The sequence below is a fragment of the Eutrigla gurnardus genome (genome assembly GCF_963514095.1).
Source record: "Eutrigla gurnardus genome assembly, chromosome: 15".
In the NCBI taxonomy this organism is placed as follows: domain Eukaryota; kingdom Metazoa; phylum Chordata; class Actinopteri; order Perciformes; family Triglidae; genus Eutrigla; species Eutrigla gurnardus.
In genome coordinates, this window is record NC_139938.1 from 18,308,999 (window position 1) to 18,334,177 (window position 25,179).

Consider the following 25,179-nt stretch of genomic DNA (forward strand, 5'->3'; position numbering starts at 1 on the left):
TCAACGTCAAAGGTCTTACTGACGTTTACTTTATCATTCAGCAAATTGGACCAGGTTCGTGCCTTGCATTGGTTGAAGGTCCTAACAAGCTGCCCAACAGGTTCAATCCAGCAGCAGCTAGTGTATGGGGGACTAGTCTGGACCAGGAGTGGATCCTGCAGATTTGACTGTTGTTAATACACCAACAGCTGCACAACTCCCTAAGTGTGCAGACCGACTTCCTGGTTCAACTTTATCCAAGTTTGTGCACACATACTGTGTAGCGTTTGCTGCGTGTTGACTATTTATAACCAACACTTTGGGTCCACTCACTTTTTATTTGACGTCCAATTCAGTGGTTGAGCTAATGGCTGGATATATGTTATGCTCAAAGCTGAAAATGTAATTGAATAACGGTTAAAAGATGATTGAAACGTATCCAGTGCGTCCACTCGCAAGCATCCTGGCAAAAAGGGTTAACATTCCTTTTAAATAAAGATCCCTCCTATTGAATGTCAGACAAACGGGGACACAGGAAACGTTTGCACCTCCCACCCTCGTGTGTGAGATAGCCAGACAGGAAGTAGAAACCTGTTTTCAGCTGACGTGTAAAAATAAACTGGAACTGTAGACGACGGCCACCCGGGGAGATCTTAATGGGCTCTTGAAGCTCTTGAAGCCCATTAAGATTCTCAGTTATAACATTCACACATGTAATTACTGGCTGGTTATTTAAATTGTCAAAATGTAGTTACATTTTTTCTCTTGTGCTGTTATTCATATTTCACACACAAGACTGTTTTTTCCAACACCCGTATTGACACTTTTAACTAACTAAATTCTTATAACTTATACTATTTTTGCTGACAACCCACATGTGTGTTCTCTAAAATATTATATGATATCTAACACTTTGCTCTACATATCATAAAAGCAGTAAACGTTATGCATATGATAGGATTCTGAAACGGAACATTACTTTTTAAAGAGAGCATTGTATTAAATAGATTCTTTTGAATGTCTAAATATTTAAAATAAAAAGTTCACTCCCTTTTGTAAATGTTTAATCACATAACGTTAACAGTATTGCTTGCAGAAAGCTTTAAATGTTTGATTCCTTAGAAGCTCCATCAATAATATCCCCAAACACAAGATTTTATGCTTTTCTTTGATAAAAATCGTTCATATTGGCGTCTCACTGCCCGACTCTTCTGAAAAATCAACTCATTCCATGTATCTACTGAATTCCTCCTCTGTTTTCTGCAGTACGACAGGGTCTTTATACGAGCCCACTTGTGCTGAAAACCAAGGGACACATGTCACTCTCAGGCACGTTGGATAAAAGTGCTCTTAAAAAAAGAGCACCCTTGAAAAATAAATGGAATGTGCTTTCATACGGCAGTCACGGGGAAAGTTCATGTTAGTGTCACCTAAGACTCAATTAAGTTTATGAATTGGTGACAGTCGACCTGTAATTGCTCCTACTCTCTATGTCCTCTGCTGGTTCTAAAAATAACTGCATTGCTCATTATATACTTAATATATAAAATACATTATGTGGGGGACATTATCGTGTGAAACGGACGGATCATAAAACAATTTCAGACACTTTACGGGTCAGTTCTTTGGTCAAATAGTCCGCTACCTCCTTTTTTCTATCCATGCATGATGCAGGATGATAGTCAGCTCTTCCCCAGCAGAGACAGCATATTCATTTTAAAAAAGGATATTGGAGAAACGGATGAGTATTATGCTTATGATCAAGTTAAACTTCATACACTAATTGAGTCATATTGCAAACCCCCTTTTCCTTTTTGGGCGATGCTATCGGAGCAGGTGGGTGGCGGCGAGCAGCAGTGATTGCTTCGGGGTCTTGGCCACACCGAATCAAAAATGAAAAAAGAGAAATCCTGCATGGGTTGGCAGCGGACGCATCGGTAGCAGCTCGTTATCTGAAGGTACCTTGAGGCTGGATTTATAGTGCGCAGATACACAGACGTGGCCGTTATGCTGGTTGGTTCATTATTGTCGTGAGGTGGGTCAGAAATCAAATATGTTCAACATTTCAGATGACATATTTGCTTATGCATAACCTGGAGAAGCATAAGAATCATTGTGGCCTTATTAACCCGACCAGCATAGCAGCTTTGTTATACAGAATGCTGATGTATCTATATGTATGTCGGCGTATTAGGGCCACTGTAGGAAACAAAAAAATGGAGCCAAGACGTGGCTCCATCACTTTTTTTCTGGGGATATTGCCCACCTCTCTTGGCCCAAGAGAGGTGGGCAATATCCCCAGAAAAAAAGTCTATACTTTATATAACTTTTAAAAATGTTGTTACTTTATTATAGAGGTCATAGGGGAAGTAAACAGTTGCCTTAATATGAATCCATTCTGCCACTACAAGGCCCGAGACATTAGACTCTCTTTAGTTAAGGTAAACCTGGGACTTCTTGTAGACTTGGACCTCAAGGCGGCTCATCAATGGACGGACATATGAAAGAACACATTATCATCCTTTCAACGGGGGCAGCCTGAATGCCTTTGAATATTGACTTATAAGATTGGGTGGAGAAAATGTCCAAAAAAGTCATAAAAAAAAGAAATACATCAAACAACTGACGATGCTAGAATAGCCTTATTTGCAAATCTGTTCTTCGCTGAGGGATTCTGGGTTTACAGATATACCGATTTAAATCCAGACAGATCGTTTTTAGGTTGGTGGAGACCCCCGCTGAGCTCAAAAGAAAAAGGAAAGGCAGAAGCCCACAGCAAACACAACAGACGTGCTTCCAGGAAGCGGCTTTTATATATTTATTTTTTTGGCTGTGGTATTTTTATTTATTTACTGTGGTTTTGGACGTCGAAGTTGCGCGCCATCTGGTTGGTTGAAATTCGCAAGCTTCCTCAAAAAATAAATCCCCCACAGACTCGTCCAATAGGCGGAAAGATCCGGCTAACGGAAGGGAAGCTAAGCCAGTAGAAGGTGTCTGATATTGTCTGGATCACCATCAATCCCTGTGTAATTCCACGGGGACTTTGAGAAGCAACCGAGGCACGAAACCAACCAATTCTCAATGTTATCCCCCGTCCCAACAGTTCTTTAAGCACAAAGCAAAACTTTGCCTCCCCCTACAAACTGCATCAACTTTAGTTACATTACAGTCTCATCCTGGAGCGTTTACGTCTCTGAGCCACTTATATAAATGTGAATAATAACGTGAATTCATCTTTATAAAAAGTCTTAAATAAACTAGACACGGTTACATACCATGGTGTATTAGGGCCACTGAAGGAGTAAAATGATAAAAAAAAAAATTTAAAAGCCGATGGGCAATATTCTGAGAAAAAAGTCGCAAATTTGAGAGTTTATACATGGGGGGTCAGGCTAAGATGCTAGCGGTAGCTTTACCTTGTCATAGAGAAAGGAAACAAGTTGCTTGAGGATGTTTGCCGTTGCTATGACAACATAAACAGCCATCACCCTAAGGGCCTTAACGAGGCGTTGTCACACGTTGTGATGTATCAATTTGAAGAAAAAGCAGAGGCTCGTTTCTGTAGCAGCAACTCTATAATGTACTCTTTTTTTCAATACTTACAATGTATTTTGTAAGTACAACATTAATTATTATTACATCTGGACTCTATTGTGCTCCCTGTGGTTTATGTCTCTTTTTACATTGTTTTTTATTTAATGGTTTATTTAATTTAAGGGACTACGGATGGAGCTTGTTGTATTCTCTACGTATTGTGAAGCCCTCTGAAACTTTAATGTTATTCTATTTTGGTCCATATTGATCAAATTGACTTGACTTGACACTGTTGTGGTTCTGCGGAGGCGACTGTTGCACAGCAACCTTTTAATGCTACAACAACCTTATATTTCTCTCTTCACCGAGTCCATATTTTATCGATCTCTTGACATATGAATGTTTTTGTCAGCGAGCGAGTTCGGAGATGTCGGCGTTCATCCAGTAAACACCAAGAGTGGTGCAGAGTTTTATCAAATTCATCTGGCTTTAAGGGAGTAAAACATGATCGCTGAATTATATCCGACCCGCAGCAACAACATGAGAACTCCAGCTGTTCCTTTAAGAATGAGTCTTACAATATTATAATCTCTTTAAAGCATGATGTTCTCTAAAGTGACATTTAAGACTGATCAGTAAATCACTATTAAAACCGCTGCTCATGTAATGCGAGACCCGAATTAAAAAATCCAATTCCGTGCTCGTTTATGAGAGTTTTATCACTTGTAATTCCAAGAAATTTGCCCCAAAAACGTTGAAAATTACCCCAATCTTTCTAAATGCTTTTTTTTTTTTAAATGGGATCCTCATTCAGTCGCAAACACTAAATAAGCTGTGCAGAGTTCTCACTGAAGTGCTCCTCGAATCAAGTTATTGTTATTATTCAGCACCATTACTTCCCCCCAAGGCTGCTTCCACAACCAAGCATATGAGTGTTTATGGTTCATGACACAATAGTGATTAAGATGTCCACCTCTAGCAGGGAGGGGGGGAGAGAAAGAGGGAGATAAAGGGAGAGGGAGAGAGAAATAAAAACAAAGAGGGGATGAGGGAGAGGGAGCAAGGGAAGGAGACAGGCAATTTAGCATCACTGTCTCTCTCCCGGGATAAGGGCGAGCGGCACACCGCTGCCCTGTCACTAAGCCGGTCTGATTGAAGAGAACTCTTAACGTCTCTTTGACACACAAACCCGCTCGCTCTGAAGTCCCTCCGTTAAGCAGACCGGCGCCGTTTGCTGATGCTCAATCTGCATTTTCACTGCAGCGTAATTGCGCCTTTTGTAATTTCTTGAATCATAACAGACAATTTGTCGTGTAATTTAACATAACCGAACAGCTGCTTACGAGCGATTGATGCCTTGATTGATTTTGTGTCCTTTCGCCACATGCTGCCCATTTGTGAAGCGATAAAACATTAAGCAAGAGTCAAACGTTAGATCATGAGGTACAATTTCACCAATACAGACGTAACGTTAAAAAACAACAAGGAGCCTCTTTATCTCTACTCACCAGTGAGATCCACAGGCCTCCTGGGTAAAGTTGGACTTGTGCGTCACATGGATGCCTTTGGAATAGGAATCCATTTATAGCTCAGTGACTTTGATAGCAGTCAAGCCTCCAGCCAGATGTGTGTTGTATCATCAGACCACAGTGCTTTAATTACATACGCCAAAAATATTGTGTTCATAACCGAGAGGTTATCGGATAATAACGACTGAGTGGGGGACTATTTCTGCTTCGTCATTTGTAGCCGAAGAAATCGTGTTTAAGAGAGAGTTGGCGACAAAAAACACAATCGAGAGCCTCTTTCACAGAGATTCCTCAATAGTGTTGGAAAGAAGATCTCCTGTTATTTGTGATTTCACCCGCCGGCATCACAGGCGCTGAAGAGGTGCAATGTTAAACATCATCGGCGTAGAAAACATGCGTTCCAGGTGGTGACTTATACCCTGAACCATAATGGTGGGGTGAATCTCATCCCTTCCTGAAGCTGAAATCAGTGCTCCTCCCCCCTCCATCACTCCTGAGAGTCCTTTGAGCAAAGCTTTTTTTTTTATCAAAACCTGCTTCATACACTATGTAGTGCATTTGTTATTGATTTTGTAATAGAATAACTCTTCCAAAGGACAATAAACTATCTAACTCCGAAGCAGTGAGTGGGTTTCTATCCATACTGATGAAACAGATTATTATGAATAATAAATCGTTGTTTGGGGGGAAGGTCAAACCTCCTGGATTCCTGCTCCTGCGTCTACATTCTCCCTTCCTTCCCCCTCGCTCCTCGCCGGCCTCCCCTGCTGCCAAGCGTCTCCCTACACTCCCTCCCCTCTCCGCCTGTATAAGTAAGCTATGGAGGCTGTTTCTGCCTTGTTGAAGTTCAACACATCTTAATCACCGCGGGGTGCCGATCCAGACTCCAGCTTGGCAGTGTCACTCCTACTTCTACAACTTTTTTTCCCTTCAATGAAACTTTGGCCCCGCCTCCTGAAAGCTTCTGGTTTTTACTTTTTATGCACCGCAGACAGCCGCGGCCGGAGACATTATGTTTTCAGCACTGTACACCTCGAGAGATTTTCATTCCACCGGACACAAACATCCATTTAGACTCTTAAAGGGAACACAGCCAATTTGAGGAAATGATGCATGTTTGTCCACCTGCGTTCTGTCTGCTTGCTGAACTGAAGGCTGAAGACTCATTGAGGACGGAGAGAAATAAGCCCAAAAAAGCAGTTTTTCCAACATTTTTGCCGTGTCTGGCACTCGCGCGCTTCCTCGTCACAGCGAAGAGTACAACAGGCCCTTGGAAATAATGGGTTCCAGAGCAGTGATGCTTCGGGGGCCATGAGATATTTTTAACTGTCCTTCTTGGTTCTGCAAAAACAAAAACACAAAGAGCAGATCTTTGCTTTAGTGGCCCCTCTGCAGTGATATTGCACATATAATGGCGTATCGAAATACTTGAACCATCTGCCTCTGATGGAAGCATGGAAGTGTGCAGGTCGAGAGTGTTTTCCCCAACATGAAGGGAATGCAGGGATTGTTTAGTTGGTTCCAGGTTGCAGTGAGTTTGGCTGTGGTACTCACCTCATCTGAATGCAAATACTTTTAATTGATAATGGGACGTCATTCTAGTGGATACCTCACCACGTTAATGACTCTGATCTGGGAAAGACAGGTTGGGAACCAAAGCCCCTGGACAGTTTAAAAGCCAATTTGGAAGAAAGACGTGCTACCATTTCTGAATCAAGAGTAGTTATAGAGGGTGGAAAACAGGATTCGAACAAGATTTACTTTCTAGTGAAATACAGAGGTGGTATACAGGAAGTGCCTGTGTGACATGTGGCAATTATAATTTTGACTCATATTTTCAGTGTAGAGTTGATCCTGATGGTCTGAGAGAAGAAGCTTTTCTTGAGACTCTGTTGGACTTGTGACTCCAGAGATGTTTTCTTGAGTGTAGAAACTGGAATACATTGTATTTAAAGTCCACTCCACCGATCACGCTACGTGATTCTCCAGTGATGACTCCTAGACGTATCGACCTACAACCTGCTGCAATTGGACAAGAACCACCGAACCCAATGAACCTGCACATAATAGGCATCTGTCAGTTCTCTCTTACAGTGTCTGTGATGACCTGTAGTTGTACAAGATTCCTACATTTTCTGTTCTCGGAGAAAACATTATTCACTCCCATTGGCTCCCTGATAAAACGGGGATTCAAAGTGACGCGGCTGCTCCTCCGACCTTCGGGCTCTTTCCACCGCCGACGTGACCGGCAAAGAGAGTTTCAAAAGATGAATTTAACAGCAGGAGATGCGGTTCCTCTTTCCTCATCCGAAATCTACTGTTCGCTCTCATATCTGACCCTACGAGCACGAGGCGATGTCACATTATCCTAATCATGTGCTGAACAATGCTGTTGACATCCATGGTAAAGCCACTTACAAAACATAGAGGAGGAGGACAGGAAAAATATTTTCTGCAATTGATTAAAAAGGAAAAAGAAATAGCCCAAAGTTACTCAGCTGGTTAAGTGTTCATTATGTCCTCCAGTCGGGCTTGGCCCCGGGCCTGCAAGGCTTCACGTGTGCACCCCAGAAGTAACCAGTGAAATGGGGTGTTTTTCTTCTTCTTTTGTCCTTTTATTATTATTAATTTATTTGTTTTTGTGCACTGAAAAGGAGCTTTGTCAAATCCCGAACAGGTCGGAGCTCTCATTAAATTGTTTACTGTTATTCCTCTGACCTTCTCACTATCTGTAAGTATTCGCCACAGTCGTCTCATCTGTGATGCGCCAGTAAGCGGCTGCAGCACATGGCGACGGAGGGCTTTGCTGAGGATGTGGCCCCCGGTATTAATGAGGGCCAACAAAGTGAGACAAACAGAGAGAGCTGCTGGTGCACTCAGAGTACGGCTCCGAAAATAGCATTTATTGACTGAGTATTATAAATACACGAGCAGTCGTCGCTGTGACTTTGGTGTGCAAGGATACGATTTCAGTATCTTATGTGTTTCTGGCTGTTATTCTTCCTGGTAATGAATTGCTAAAGATATGGGAACAAGACCATATCTCCATTAGTAGTAGTGGTGAGAGAGACTATTTGAATATATTATGTAAATGGTTATGCATTTATATGCTTGCTATATGAGAAATGTCATCTGGTCTTCTGAACAAGTCGATCTTTAGCTAACCAACACAAATTGGTTTGAGGGGAGGCTGCTTTCATCACTGTTTCATAATTCTTCTCTTTGCATCCACTGGCCTGCACTGCTTCAGTGCTATTGTCTGTTGTTGTTGTTGTTAGGGTTAGGGTGACGTTCTGATACAATAAAATCCAATTGCTCGAGGGGGTCTTCACACGAAGGAACAAGACAGTTATTAGCAATGGACAGCAACTACTGGATACCTCCAGTCCTGCTTAATGGCTGAAGAAAACCAACACGTCTCACATTAAACTGAGAAACATTGTGACGAACAAACCCGGTGAAAAAGAGGCAAAGACAAGCCGTGTATTATTAGTGCAGTGCATCCAAATAAACCTCCATTGGCTCCTCTGCCTTTAGCTACTGGAGATTATGTTTAATGACGCCGAGCCAGCAGTCAGTGAAATGTTTAGTAACTTTTCAGTCAGCCGATCACACTTTGCCTCTCGCCTGTTTACCCAACACGTTCCAACGGCCAATAAAACTGCCTCTGGCTGTTGGCCATTTTGTATATTCATACATTTGGAGGGGTTTATTTTTTGCGAGCCCCGGTAATGGCGTTTCCATTGGCAGCAGCCGTGGGGTCCTGGTACGGATCCACATGTTGTCTATAAACGTCCTAATGGGGAGCTGTCTGGCTATTTGGCAGCCGGATTAACCAATAACATTTTGTAAAACCTCATTTCTCTCTCTAATCAGAGACAGACTTTGTTTTTGGACCATCAGGCTTTCTTCGGGCCCTCTGAATGAATAGTTGGCTGAACGAGAGGCAACCATTGGACGGCAGCGGCGGAGAGAAAAAGACTCAAAAGGTCGATGATTTGATTTGCCTCCAATTCGCCACTTATTTTCTTCCTCCCTGGCTCTTAGACTCTGTTTTCTTAACACACACACCTCCACTCTTATAAGAGTAGCCATTACTTAGCTTGTAACCAAGCACCGTTTTCTTCTCTCAGTCGGTCTGTAGCCTGAGAGCTTATTGGAAAGCTATCAGTACTCTTTGTGCATGGAGCGGTAGTCTGTAGAAAGCACAGGGGGGGGAGACGCGTTATATTTCATTCATGCAATGGATTTATTTGATTTGTGATACATGGTGTGGGCGAAGAAAGATCCACAGTGTATCCGTGGAAACGAGCAAAAACAATCATGCAGTGAATACATTTATAAAACTTTAATAATGGAAACTAATATCGATTTGTTTATGTGTTTGGACTTTTGATTGGAGCTCCCTGGCTGCTACCGTAGAAGACGCACGCTCATATGATTTAACCAAATATTAGACGTACTTTTCATTTTAAAGAAATATAGAGACCTGTGTCTGCATGCTGTAGATATATTTCCCATAATAAAGACATAGACACTGCTGCAGATGTTATGGAAGCAATAGACAAATCTCAAATAACATTGCAAGTGCTCAAGGCAGCAGTTTACTGGCCCCACATGAACTAATTCATGAAACCAGAAGATATCAAAGAATAACATTTCCGTGGGGAGGGAGCACGCATCAGCGGGAATTGCCTCCTGACCCTTGCATGAACCGTTTAAGGTGACCAAAGACCGGCCTATCGCCAAAAGCCTCTTGGCAGGGCAAAAGACAGCCCAAACACTGCAAGAGAAGGGCCTAACTGCTCAGTACAGGGAATCTAGCATCCTTTCCTTGCAACAGCACCGGCAACCTGACCACTTTGGCCTGTAACAGGCATAATGCATCCCACTCAAGCCACCACTATGGTGATGCAGACGATCCAAATCCCCTCAGCGTCGAAGTCTGGAGAGGATGGCCCAGAGTGGGCAGCTTTTAGATCTTCCGCCTCCTGAGACAGAGCCCTCCAGAACTTGGAGGACAGTCCAGGGTTGGGACGGCGTCACGTGAGTCATTTCTGCATACCATAGTGCCAAGCGGCGTCCTGAGGCTCCTAGAATGACCGACAGCTGCTCCTGACTCACTCAAAAGGGGAAGAATGAGAAGAAGCAGTGGAAAGGCATGATGCAGGATTTCTTTGCCAAGGGTTATTGTCCTACTGTGAAAGGGAGAAGCATTGCAGACAGTGGGTGTTGCTTTGGTTGGCATACAGATCCACTTCGGCAACTGGTGTTGCTTTCGAGTTTCCGGCTCACTCCCATCGAATAGTCGACACAATCCAGCGGCACTTGGTAGTCCGGGCCTGTCGGTGGCTGATAGTGTAAGCCCTTACCTGAGAAGTAACACATTAATGCATACACACACTTCCCCACCTGACTGGTGAGCAGGTGACACTTGTGTTGGGATCACTGCGAGTGTTGCTCTCCTGCCAAGCTGCCGATGCTGTCGTCTCACCCCAACACCTGGAGATGCTTGGCAGCTTCTGCAATATTTTTCCTTTTCGTCAAGGACATTTTTCATTTCACTTTATTTTAATTTGGTAAAGTGTGTTGAGTGTCACACAATGCCATTTGAATAAGAACTGTTGTACTGACTGCATTTTATTGGACTGTCTTTCCTTCTATTATAATACCGGTATTGTTACCCTATAATGTGTGACAAGCCCTGGTTTTTCTTTGATGTTTTAGGGATTTATTTAATGCTTTTCTCTTAAACTCTGTCTCAAAACTTAAACGCTGCAAGTCTTCCTCTTCTCACTGCTACTGGCTTACACACTTTCCTGACACGATTTGGTTCATTTTGAAGTTTTAGTTTCATATCAGTATCAGTGTCGATTATCTGAGCCTGTCACACCAAACCAGAAAAAAAAAAAAATCAAATCTAGAGAGAGGAAATGGAAAAACTGGCCATCGCTCTTTGAATCTTGTGTGTGTTTTTTTCATTATCAAACCCCTTTGGTGTAAACAAATGTCAGCGTTGCCCTGGCAGCTGAACTGGATCCTATTTAAACGGCTGATTTGACAGGACAGCGGCTTGTTGGGTGAACACGGTGTGTCTGCCGTGGCTCAAAGCCATGTTTGTGAAGGTCTGAGCTGTGGCAGGTGCTTTGGGGATGGAAACGTAAAAAAGAAAATGTGGTACAGGATCAGATGCGTTATTTATCCCCACCCACGGGCTGCGGCTCTTTTATGATGGTTTTGCCACAGAGCTGATCAAACATCGGGGTTACTTCAGGCTTATACATCTGTTTATGTTGTATTCACTGTAAAATAGAAACCGAGCCAATCAGAGAGGGTGTGATTACCAAAGAGAGCCTTGTTCGAGCCGGATCAATAGGAACTGAACATTTGACTCAACAATGTTCCTTGTTTAGCACTGGAATTGGTTCTAGCAACGTTTGGTTTTTCAGGGTTTGATGAACATTCTTGGGGTCCCTCATAAGCGTTTGGTGTTTTTTTAGGTCTGAGGTTGTCAACATCTGTGGCCGGAGGTTTTTAAAATGTTTGTCTGATGGTTGTACTCAAAGTAAAGACATTTTCACACAAATGTCTAATAGGATAAAATGATGAAGTTATGACATTTTGGACAGACGAGGCATAAAAACAGCATGGCAGTAATTCTAGTGTATTTGTAGTTTAAGGTCATCCCAGCTTTGTTTACTGACACAGTGCTGATGTTCCTCTTTTCTGTCAGCCTAGACGTTGCCGGGATGTGGCTTTTCATCTCTCAGCATCTCCGGTCAAAGATAAATGAATATCCAACCGTACACGATGTGATTTTTCTGTTTTTGTTTTCTTTTTTGCTGACTGGTGCTTCGGAGTCTCCTCTCTAGCTTTCAATGCGTTCTCACCGGTGCCCGTCTTGTGCCATTTGTTTCAGTTAGCGCATAATGTGTGCGGTTGTCAAAAACGATTGGCTTTGGTGATCTGAAGCGTGCGCTGCAAACCGCGGCGGACAGTAAATTGTATTTTTCCACAGAGTTATTAGGCCATTATTATGGCGCTTGAAGTGAACAATGCCTCCTCGTCTTCACAGGCGGACAATTAGAATCATCATTAATCGGCACTATCAGCACATCAATGGGGCAGGGGGGGGATAATGGAGTTATAGACCACTTACGGGGCAATCAATCAATGTGATGGCTAACTAAACTGTCTTTCATTGTGGCTGAACTGAGTGGCCGGTCAGTGTTGGAGTGGAGTACGTGAGGGGGAGCGTTGACAGCATGTTATTTGGAATAATGTCAGATGTACAACATCTCTTATCTTAAGGTCGTCTTAAGGTCGGAACACCCATAAGGTGGCTCCACCATGGAGGTCCAATGGTTGCAATAATGGCTGAGTACCTAACAGCCAGACTAAAGACACTTGGCAGATGGAGAGACATGTGTTTTTAAGGAGTGATACCTCCAGAACACACTGAGCTCTGTGTCTACCTGATATGTGAACTTTGCTGAGATGACAGCTTGCAAATAATGCAGCTTTAACTTGATGCAAATTCTTGGCGACGAAACCATGAGTTGTTTCCCGCTCTGCCCGTCGGCCCCCACAAAACAGCGGTTTGAATAAATATGGTGCAAAAGCTGGCTGTGAAAAGTGGCAGAAAGAATATTAAGAAAGATAAGTCCGACAGAGTGTTATCAGTAAACAGCGCAGAGGTCAACTTTTTGCCCCCTCCCAGCTATAATCATGTCTTCCTCTTTCTCTCTGTGTCTCCCCCCCAGATGACCCAAGAACAGTGCACTCATAGGAACAATGTCCAGAGTTCAGAGAAACCACAAGTGTACAAAGTGGGAATATATGGCTGGAGGAAACGCTGCCTTTACTTCTTCGTCCTGCTGCTGATGATCCTGATCCTGATCAACTTGGCACTAACTATCTGGATCCTCAAGGTCATGAACTTCACCATAGTAAGTGGCCTTTTTATTCGCCGCGGGGTCTCAACATGTGTGTGTGTGTGTTGATGTATTGGCTATTTGAAGCAAGCAAAAACAATTGTAGCTGCACGAAGTGGAAGTTATCTTCAATGGAGGGATTAGATCAATGAAGTACGGATATTATTTGAGTCTTTTCCTGGGTCATTAAAAGTTGAACAGGAACCCTCCTACCTGTTTTACATTTAAATTTAGGGCATTTAGCAGACGCTTTTGTCCAAAGCGACTTACAATAAGTTTGTCAAAAGAAAGAAACCACAACATATCATTGCTGAAGTAAGAGCTAAAAAATAGAACAAGTGTTCGGTCCTCGTCTGATAGTAGCTGTGCAGCAAACATACCTTAAGAACAGCAGTGCTATGATCAAAGTGCTCTAGGTAAGAACATAGAAGTGCTATTTTCTTCTTCACAATCTACTCATGACACGTATGTTGCAGTTCGATCTACCGGCCATTTGCTGCCGTTGTCGTGTGGACGTTTGGTTTTTCGCTTTACACTTGCGATCTTCAGATTTGCATCCTACTGCAGCAAACTGCTAAATATTTTAGATGCCCTGTTACTTAGTGTTGACTCACACTTTCTCAAAACACCTTTTATTATCTTTTTTTATGCCGCCGTCGAACTGCCTGCTGACTCCTCACTCGCTCACTGCTGCTGCATACCTCTCGGCCGACGCTCTGCAGCACACTTTTTATCGTTTTGGACGATGTGTTTAGGAAGGCCCTAACAGAAAGTATCAGTACGCAACTCAGCGGCTGCTAAGCTGGCAGACGGCTCGGTGACTTTACTTTTATTTTTTGGCAACATCGTACGGAAGGTGTTTTTACAACGACTTTGAGCAGACTTTGTCTGCATCACGGCGGCTTGTCTTTGTGCTTGAAGTGTGTTTTGTGACGCCTTACTTTGGTGTCTGGATGGTGGGTTAGTCATGTGTTTATTCAGGCACACAATACATATTTCTATGCTCTATTTTGTTATTGATTTTATAATAGGGGAGACTATTATTTCACTGTCTTGTCTCTTGTGCTGCTGTTTTGCATTTTCATTGTGCTAAATAAATCAAATCAAATACAGCAGTGGTCACTGCTCTGATCTGCACTCGACACCTTTCCCATAATGTGGTCAAGTGCTTGCATGTTGGTTTCTGTAGTTCTTTAGTGGCTGACTGGATGTGATGAGACTTTTCAGTGCATCTTGAATGTGTTTACCAAAGGGATGCAAATCATCCAGAAAAAGTTAAATGTAAGGCAGTATTCTGTAGGTATTCATATTAGTACGGATGTCTAAAATCCCTCATCTGGACTCCGAACGATGATATTCAAATTGTAATAGTTCAAGGAGTAACTTATTTTTAAATATGTGATGCTCAGGATATTTTCAAGCTGTTCAAATATATCTGGCAGGCATAAGCCTGAGGGGAGATTGTGTGCTTGAGCATGTGTGTGTGTGTGTTTGGGTGTGTGTGTGTGTGTCTGTCCGCTGCTTATCCCCCATACTTCTGGACCCATCAGCCTAATATTTGTTGTGCTCGCTTCTGAATGTGTGTTCACAGACCTCATGTGGTTCACCATTTTTGAAAAGACCTATTTTATTGTTTTATTTATTTATTTTTTACTGTTATTGACTCCTCACTCCTCTTAGCCAACCAGCAGGGCCCCATGTGATCAACAAATGCATTTGTGTGGAATCATATTCGTATCCCACATATTGCCGAACAAAGAAAATGAAATAAAACAGTCGAGTTTGCGGTCCCACCCTTGAGAAGGAGCTGAGCGGCTGCGTAGATTATGAGATCTGCACAGATCGAGAGCGTAGCCGTCGCCTGAGATGTGCGAGTAAAAAACACACATCTGATACGCTTGCGATACAAACCAATTGTGGTCTGTATCTATTTTCATCGTATCTATAATAATGGGTTTTCTTCTCGCTGTAACTGTCATCGATGTGTGGATTTTAACATTTGGAGGTTTGATGCATTACTGCAAATTAAAGGAACTGGCTTTCTACTCTGCACATCACTTTATGGATCAACCTTTAACTCATTTACAATCTCCATTGTTTCCAGCTGTATTCCTCCTTCCTTTGTTCCTCCTCGGCTCGTTCTGTTCTCCCCATCTGGAGTGCATTTAGTCTAAGTGAACCAGAACGGGAGGATAAAACCTGAGTTTGAAGCTGTCGCCCCGCCGCTGATCTACAGCGTGCTGCCGCTTCTGTATGTCACAACAAGACAAACACTTGTAGACGGGAAGCTCACGTGTGAACCAATTTTACTGATAACAATAATAATAATAACTTCATTTATACAGCACCTTTAAAAACCAAAGTTTAAGTGCTTTTGACAGCAGAATATACATACATTCTGCTACACATCAGCAGAGATAACATAAAAAGACAAGACTATATAATTAAATAATTAAAATAACGAAAATCACATAAAAGCAAGTCTATAAACGTGTGTTTTAAGGAGTCATTTAAAAGAGGTCACTGATCCAGCAAGCCTTAGCTCCTCAGGCAGGTCGTCCCAAAGCCGAGGGGCCCTGGTGGAGAAGATCACCTGGTCTCGGCCCCGCCCGAGGATCTAAGGCTGCAAATACGCTGCGATAGGGTAGATATGCATGTATTCCTTTATTTCGTCTCCATTATTGATGATGAATTATCACTGCTGGGTTGTTCCGACACCACAGTTCCACTTCATGTCTTATATCTTGACCTTGACCTTTTTAGTTTCTGTATCTTTGTCGGGCCAACTCTTCCTCAGATTGTTATCCTAAAGAACGGGATATATAAACGACTAAATTACACTGAAGACTAGAGTCTGATTTGACCAGCCGGTATTGCATTTTGGAACAGAAAACTTAATAACTACTCTGTCCGGCATTATCCAGGCATAATGGGAAATGTTGGCCGCATCGCTACAATACTGCCTTGAGTTTAAGCCTATGGCATTTAACGCTGCGTGAATTGGCTTTGTTTACTTGGCTTTAGAGCAGAGTTCAATTTCAGCCTGCATGTAAGATTTTTCAGCTTAAATTCATTAAAACAGAGCGGCTAATACTGGTAAAAATAAATAAATGCACCTTCAAATAAGCCTCAGCAAATACCAAGGATACAAATTATGGTAGTAATACTAACGATAAACTTTTTTTTCTTGGCATTTCTTTTTTGTCTGAACATTTTTTAGCTATCAGGCCCCAGATGTTTGAGGTTTTATGAGCTGGGAATGCAGTGAACCATCCCAGTCCAACTATGCCAGTCTCCGTCTGCAGTCTTTCCAAAAACCCACAACAGGATCTCTTCCTGACAGTCTGTCTCTCTGCCTAGTTTCAGATTTACCTTTCTCTTAATGTGCCTGATGTCTGTTTCTACCCTGCATGCTCCACGCTGTCTCTCTGCTTACTAATCCACAGCGCCTGCGATGAGTCAGATACAGAACACACACATTTATATAGCACACACACACATACACACACACACACACATGGCCGTTGCTGTGAATAATACATGAGGTCTGCTGCTTCACACTGGGGCTTTAATATGAGATCTACATAAATCAGAGAGCAGTTTCTCCGATGATGAGCTGTATGTTGTGACAGAGGGCTGCACTCGGAGTGTTATACTGTTTTTAATGCGTCCGCCTGCAGATTATGGAAGACGAAAAAAAAAAAAACATTTGAAATGAGGCAGATAAGTTTGAACCAGAGGCTCGGCGGCATCGCCGTGATTGACGGGACACATGTTCACCTTCTATTTCGGTCCTCGTCGCATCACGTGGGCGGTGACGGCTGTTTCTCAGGTTCCAACATGTTGTACCGCGTGTTGTTAGACGTTGACATGTGGACTGGCTCATTAAAGGGGAAGAAGAACAAACATACTTATAACTTGTATATCAGCTCTGAAAGGTCTTTTTTTTTCTTCTTTCTTCAAGGTAGTGAAGTGTGATTTTGAAATCTCCCTGTTTGTGCTCCTGTCTCATCTCACATCTAGTGTGGGTTCCCAGTAAAATGATCAATTCTTGATTTTTGGACTCCTATCAGTCTGATACCTCCACCTTTAGAGTCTGTGTGAGACATACTGGGCTTCCAACTAACCCACCTGCTTAGAGCAACTGACATAATAGGTTGCCTAAACCACACTTCCTGTGAAGAGGGAAGTTTATTTTGAAAAGCTGCTACGCATTTAATGAACTGGAAAAAACCGACTCCCCGTCCCAGACATTAAACAATAGTCTTAACGAGCCAACAAAAATCCATGAATGCGCATGAGATCAGCAGATGCTCGTAGATTTTTCTGCAAACTGATGGAGTTTGCCGGAGTCGGGAGGTGGAGGAGGAAGGTTGAAAGTGGGCGACGTTAGAGGAATGAAGACATTAAATATTTACTGTACACCAACTGCAATTACAGAGCCGTGTGTGAATAATGAATATGGACAAACAGTGGACGTCAGGGAGGATGGTGTTTGTGTGTGTGTGGGAGGATATGAGACCACCTGAACAAAATTATTGCAAAGAGTGTTTAAAAATGACCATAAAAAGTTGAACTGAATCAAATGTTATGTCATCATATAATATACACAACTCCCATCCCTAGCAACGTTACATAGTTACAAAACAACAACAGAATCTCAGTTTGAATTGACCAGTTTGGATCTTGTTGTCAAACATTTATGGTGTTAAAAACAGCAGCGTGTCCTTTTTTGGTCCTAAATAACCACAAACCAATCCATGCTGATGATGCTCATGATGCAAACATTGCGATCCTCTTTCTGCAGCTGCGGGTTATGAGATCAGAAGACGGACGTGTGCACACATATTAGCGCAGCGGCGTCTCCTCCGTCCGAGGCCGCGTTACCCACTTGTGTTTTCTAGCTATTATGAAAATGTGTGTCGAGTCCGGGTCTCGAGAGCTCCCTGCGCTGCAAATGGCTCTTGAAAAACGTGCATTAGCATGGGTCAACAGCTTACCAGTTGACTGTGAGTACTGTGCAGCACACACAGGAGGACACCAACAAGCACCCGTGCAAATATGCTAATGTGTGCTCGCGAACGCTGTATGCTGTTTCTGTGCAATTGTGTCGGCACAGACTCGTACGTGGGGAGGAAGAGATGGAGGGAAAGCCGTTTCATTTGTTCCATGTCATTTATAGCAGGTTCCTCCGATAGCTGTCAGCCAAGACTGTCTTTTGTCCTTAACTAGTGAGGCTAAAATGATCAATAGTTGAAATGCTGAGGAGGTCGGGAGGCAGAATGCATCATCAAATCATTAACTAGAAAGATCAAGATAATCCATTTATCTAGTCTAGTAGACTAGTATAACTAGTTAGCTGCAACATGCAGACAAGTTGCATTTCCTCACATAAAAATGTTAACAAGTGGGCAACATGTCAATGAATCAGACGGGATAATGTCTTGACTGTTCAATTCGACCTGGAAGTGATGGTGTTTCTTGCCCCCTCTTTCAAAATAAAAGCTGGGACTATGGCACCTTGTAACTACTAGATGGTTCCAAAGAGCAAGTTGGTCTTTTTTTTTTTAATCTCAGTAGGATCATCATCAGTCGTGCGTGTGCATATGTATGTGAGTGAGTGCGCACCTCTGTGTCTGTCCACAGCTAAACTCTGCTAAATGCTGCTGCAGATGCATCATTTTTGGTCCATTCTCAAATATTTATAGCAGGCAACGTCTATTGCTTAACTTTGTAAACCATTTGTACCAGAAAGGTGATGAACTGTATTTGATTTGTTTTTATTTTCAAGTTGTTAGAGCGTTGGAGGAAGAACACACTGTGTGTGTGTGAATTAATGTCAGGAGTTATTTTTCATGCTGTTTGATTCACACTAAAATGCAATGGTTAAGCAATTCAAAGCTGTCTTTGCTTTTATTAAAATAACGAATTTTTCTGTGAAATGATAAATCACAGCACATTTATACTGTAGGAAAGAGTTATTTCACTCTCCTCGACACTGCTGCTAGCCCACACATACAGCGAGTCCTGCATATTGCAGCTTGTGTACAAGACGGAGTGGAATGCTAAACATATATATATATATATATAAATATATAGTAAATAAAGTGAAGCTCCTGGGGCTAAGATGAGGACCTCGTAGTCAGGGTCAGAAACTAAGAGAGCTCTGGGCAGAACAGTCATTAAAAGTTAATAGAATTCCCATAAATTAAAAATGAAGGGTTGAAACGTTCCCAATAGGGGCTTAATTAGGAGCAGCCACTTTCATTTCACCCTCCCATGTTTTTTTATTAAGCTGTCAAACCCAACCGTGTCAGTGCAGCCTTTACCCCCCTGTGTGCTCCTGGTCTTTGCCTGTTTCCAGAGAGGCCTTTTACTATTTTCCCAGCTAAACAAATACAATGAATAATGTTATTATAGAGTCACCCAGCACTTTCCTGTAGTGGGAAAGACGTGAGGAGCTGTGGGATATAATGATATTTGTCTGATATGAGATCTGTCCCTTAAGTCATAAAGTCAACCTTGATTTGTGGGTTGCGGGTGTGTGTGGTGACGTGCCGGTGTGGAGGAGTGCATCTGTCCTCGCGTCCGCCTCCAGAGACCGACAGCTCGTACGGCTGCATTTCCAGCTCCGCGTCGTGTTTAATAGGCTTGTCGTAAGAGCAGAGTCAGCCAGGGGCTCTCTCCGATTGGGACGGATTAAAGTGGCTGCGCCTCGTGTACATGGCGCTCCAGACTCAGGGTCTGTGTGGTAATGAGTAAAAAGAGGGTTGGCTGATGTATTGGCCGGCCTCCCTTTCGGCTCTTTACACTCCAGTGAACCAGGTCTGCCAGAAAAGTTGACTGGAGAGAAGAGGGAGTTGAAGCTTAAGCGCTGTTAACATTGGAGTGTGTTGATGAGCTAAACTCATCCGGCCCTCCTATCAAAATCTGGATTAGAACACATGAAGTGTTCAAATAATGATCTGATTCCTTTTTTCAAGGTTTCAATGTATTGTCATTGTACAATTTGCACAATGGAATTGTTTGTAGACTTGTTTAAGCTCTTCGCAGGCACCTCTTGTCACCAATATCACTGATGATGGTTGACAGGAAGTTTTCCACCTTACTTGTCCTAAAGAAACACAACTGCTGCTGGCCACCAGCCCACTGTTAGGACAATTTTCCGTATTCAGTGTAGCGCTGAAGCCAGGGTGGAATCAGCAAGCTAGATAACTAGTTAGCTGTGTGCTAGTTAGCAAGCTACCTTCCTAATTCCCATATGGATTTTATGCCCTCTGTGGATATGAAGGGCTCATTCTAAGATAAGGAAAACAACAGTTATAGCTGCAGGTGATGGAGTACTAATGGAAACATGTTGTTGAATATAATTTTCCACATTTTCCCCAAATAAAGATGAATTTCATCATTAAAAGGAACAAGTAAGCAAATGCTGCCCTATCAGAGGTCTCAGAACATATTTAAAAAATATTTTGGAAACTTTTCCAATAGCTTCAGACATTCATCATGCTGTACCCAGAGTGCATGTTCGGAGCTCTTAATAGAAGTTGGTTGACTTACAAAATGCCATTCTGCTGGCAGATAGGAGTTAACTTTGTTACTGCAGAGCACTTTAACAGGACAAACAACCAGGGACGGTCTGCCTGGTCTCTGCTGCCACAGAGAGATTAATGAGGGAGCGGGAGGGATAAAAAGCTCAAAACACCTTCTATTTTCTCTACCTGGTTCCCCTACCGAGGCCTGTACTTAAAGTGAAGTGAGGTGAACTGTTGTGACTGCATGATATGACTCGCTGCTCCTGGGGGACGGAGCCAAAGCCCCCAGAAGGTGGTTTGCATTGGTTCCACATTGAGCCTCCTCCTCCCCGGGTCCCAGAAGAGGCCAAACGGAGGCCCGGCAGTTCCAACAACTCTGACTCTCCAGGTCCGGAGGGGAAGCTTGACCTCACCCCCCCCCTCCCCCCTCCCTTCATCCAAACCACCAGCACTCACCAACTCCCCAACAGCACACTGTCGGATGTTGTTAATTCATGCTTGTTGGTTTACTGAATACAGATTTCAGCAGGAAATGTGGCAAGGTCATAGAAGTGTTTCTGCATTTGTGAGTGGGAGTTGATGTCATTTTTAGACTCAATTGGGAAAATGGAATATGTTTGTATTTTTTTTGGGGGGGGGGGGGGGGGGGGGGTTCACAATATGCTTGGCAGTCAAGTGGTTCAATTATTGACTCAGCCTCAAAATAAATATGTTTACCTAACTTTAATGATATCTAGCCATGCAGAACATTACCTGCCTCTGAGATGATTCCGCCTCTTCCCAAACAGAGAAAATCTGAGTTTTTTATTATGTATCTCATCCGACAAGCTGGACACACGAAGACAAACTAACTCCCAGAGTAACACTGAAGAAAGAATAAGAGGTGACTAGACTGAGATGATGCCCTGGTGATGAATATACATTTGAACCGACACTCCGATCGCTACCTTTAGGCCCTGTATAAAAGTACTACCTTTCCATTGTTCTCAGTCCCTGTCTTTGTATCTGTAAACTCTCTTTATTCGGGTATACCTTTAAAAACACTCCACAAAAGCAAACTTCAGAGCCCGCAAGGGACAAATGCTCAGGCTGATCTTGATATTGGCAGGAATGACCTCAACAGCAGCAGCTCTTGGAGGGCGAAGCCTATATCAAATTGGACTTTACCCATACGTCTCCTTTACGTGACGACCTACAATCGGATATAACAGCTGAGGCCTTTGCCTCCTTCGTATAATGGGAGAGCGGAGTGCCAACCTTTATTAATGGCTCAGAGGCAAACACAGACGTCTCTATGTTAGTCAGTGTGTGTTCCTGTTGTTGAATGCTGTGGATGTGGATCCGTTGTATGCGCATCGGCAGCTGGAGAGTCTTCTGTCAGCCTTAACTCCTAAAGTTCGGTAGTTTAGATAGCTATGACTCATCGTGATATTGAGTCATCCCTGAGGTCTTGTACGACTTTTATGCGTCAAACGTGGTTTGTAAAAGGTGTTTAATTCCACTGTGGTAATGTTTGAGGACACAACACTCCCACCGTCTCTTCAAAGTCCCCAAGGGCTCATTTTGTTTGCCGTGTGTTTGACCTGTTTGAATTTAATGTTATCTTCATTTAATGAGGCTCGTTGAGATTAAGATATATTCTCCAAGAATGACCGGAGACATAAACGGAAACAACACAATAAACAGGTTTTAAAAAGAGTTACCATCGTCATAAAATAACGTCAAATAATGAATAAAATCCACCACATGTATAAAGGAGCAGTATCGGTCAATTTGGCCTTCGCTGACGTTGTCTTTTAAATACTAAAACAACAGAAATATACACAGATATACGTTATTCTTCACAGAAAATAAGTTAAAATCCAAAATTAGATATACAGTATTTCATAACTGCTGCCTTCTCATTTTATGGACAAGCAAAAGTCAACTGATGACGAGCTACAATATCAGACCGTTTTCACTTTGCAGATAGCGGCTCAATCATAATGTATTTAAGACACTCACTAGATAAACATCCCGGGTTCGCCTGTGGATTGTTGCTGATGCCGCCGAGGAGAAAGAGCAGTAATTTTCCCTCTGATTGCAGGCTGCCTGCCTCCGAGCAACATTGATAAGCTTTTTTCACGGGTTTCACTCGTGAAAAAATGGAGAGGGAGGTAAAGAGAAGACAAACAAAGAAGTAGATGAAGAAGTGGAGAGGCAGCGTATGATGATGGTGATGATGATGATGATAACTGCTTTTAACTACAGCTAAAAGAAACATTTTACTGATTTCTAGACTATATTATTACTATGGTCTTATTGACCTGTGATATTTATGCTACTGTTGACTTAGTTTGAATTTAATGGCCCAGTTTTCTCTGCCTGTCCTTAGGCTTGACCCTTTGTTGAGATAACGATGGCACTCAGGCTGTCAAGTGTTCTTAATTTTATCTTCATAACAGAACCTGAGTAATAGTTCTCTTCATATCAGGTTTATGAAATCCATTAACGTCATGGTTAAGGTTTTAATGTATCCATGTTTTGCAATCCCGTAAAAACTGAAGGTTAGCCAAAAGCCAAATTCAAGGTGTTATTTTCGTTATTATCTGACCTTCATTTATGTTGGTTAAGAGAATAATTTTACATCCCCAAGTCCCAAATCTGTTGAGTTAAGATTTGAGTCCGCCTTTGTCTTTTTGACTTGAACCGACTAACAATTATGGTGTTAAAGCAAAACTCTTCTGTCCTGACAGCAGATATGTTTTGGTTTCAATCTTGACAGCAACCGATCACGTTGCTCAAAGTTCAGCATGAATGCACTTATGTTTATGTATCGATGTGCAGAAATGCTCCTTGGATCATCTTTGACTTTGTGCATCCTTGCAATGGAAAGGTTTGATCAACTTTGTAACTTCCTAATTTTCTCAAAAGAGAATATGAGGCCTTTTTCATATTTGATTCTAAATTGAATAGTGTGAATAGATATTGAGATGTTAAAACCAAAATGCAATTTAATAATTGTTTAAAGGTCAACTCTAATACATCCATGCTTCTCCACAATGATCACAAGATCACTTTGTGGACAAAACAAAGATACAGGTCGTTAGAAAGTAGAACTTAGGCTGTGAGATAAACATTTAAGTGAAGCAGATAAAGGGAAGGAAAAAAAGATTATGAACCAAGGACAAGCCTCCGACAGCTTCCCTCAGTCAGGTCCATGAATTAGTCCAAAGCTGCACCCAAACAGCCCATTCTCGCCACAATACCCGACAGAATGCAGAATTGGCTGCTGGCGACATTAAAACGCAGGCTGTTGATGAGATTGGAGTTACTGGCTCTCATTGGGGACAATTATACCTCGGTACCTCCAGCAGCCTTTACTGAAAGGTCAGCAGAGAGAGAGAGGCGGCAGAAAGAGCCACAAGGAGACTCACGGAGAGAGAAGAGAAGTCGACCAGAGACCGCCGGCCGGCTGTTTTCACACTTCACATGCAGTTTATATCAGCAAAGTGAAAGGAATAATGAGAGCGGGGACAATAGGCACGCAGCACATTTTTTGGAAGTGTGAAATGGAGTTACAGGCGAAGACGCTAATTACATTTGAGGCCGAGTCTGCTAACTTCATGAATTCAGAGCTCAGGGGATGACTAATAAAGCTCAACTTTGAGATGTTATAGTCCCTCCTGGGAGAATTGGCTCGCTGCAAGGCGTTCAACCCGACGCGTAATTACAAAAACACGAAGAGATTAAAAACAAAGAAACGTACGGAATTGACAAAAAACGGTATGGTAACTCATCGGCTGAGAGATATTTGAGTGTTGCTGTGAAAATATTTAATTTCCGTCCTGCTGTTTGATGCCCCGGCGATGAATGATCGGAGGGTCTTTTAATAAGACCCATTTGAAATAAACTCAGTGAGAATTTGTCCACTTCTGCCGCGTGTCACAATAATTAGGCTGATGGGTGAATGTGCTCTAATTGTCAGCCAAAAGTTTAAGAAAAGATTGCGTCATCGATCGTGTTGAAAGTTGCGGCGAGACCTTCCAAAATATGATCACAATAACAAAGTCATGATGCAGACCCCCCTATGTTACACGCTAAATGAGAAAAGGGAGAAGCAATCTCATGGCGAGAGATTAAAACACAGTCATTTACAGTGAAATGTGCTGAAACCAGGCACCGAATCTCTGCAGCGGAAAGGGGACACATATCCCCGATACATCAAATATGTCTTATATGTCAATCACTGTCACTCAGATTTCCATGAAAACGCATCTCTGGAAGGCTTCTTGTTTTAGTTGTTACAAGTTTTTACCTCCTAGAGGAAGAGTACTAGTGTTGTCTGTTCCTTCAGCCCATCCCATGTGATGTGTCTCGTTATGTGCAAAGAGAAAAATATATATAGAACCAAAATCAGTCCGGCCTCGGGTCCTGATAGGATGACTTGTATGGACAATCATGCTCTTTTAGGCCTTTGTAGGAGTTTGCAGGATTCCACTCGAACCAATGATTCCTTCACTGATTAGCACACCTTCACACAGATGAATGGGACTCGTCAGGCGAGTCACCTGCTGATGTGATTGGTCGGAGCGAGAGCCTGCAAACAGAGCATGCCTAACGCAAAGTGCAGAGACCGAAAACAGGGGAAGAAATAAAGCTATTGGTTTCTAGTTTGTCCGACAACTC

General features: G+C 42.6%; 1 protein-coding gene across 3 annotated transcripts in view; it reads left to right on the forward strand.

Annotated features, from left to right (window-relative positions):
• Positions 1-25,179, forward strand: part of sgcd (sarcoglycan, delta (dystrophin-associated glycoprotein)) — a 228,802-nt gene that overhangs the window by 130,140 nt on the left and 73,483 nt on the right. For all 3 annotated transcript variants that reach the window (XM_084029168.1, XM_084029167.1, XM_084029166.1), the window contains one exon: positions 12,806-12,991. In XM_084029168.1, the coding sequence (XP_083885294.1) occupies positions 12,806-12,991 (186 nt within the window). The remainder of the gene's footprint in view (positions 1-12,805; positions 12,992-25,179) is intronic.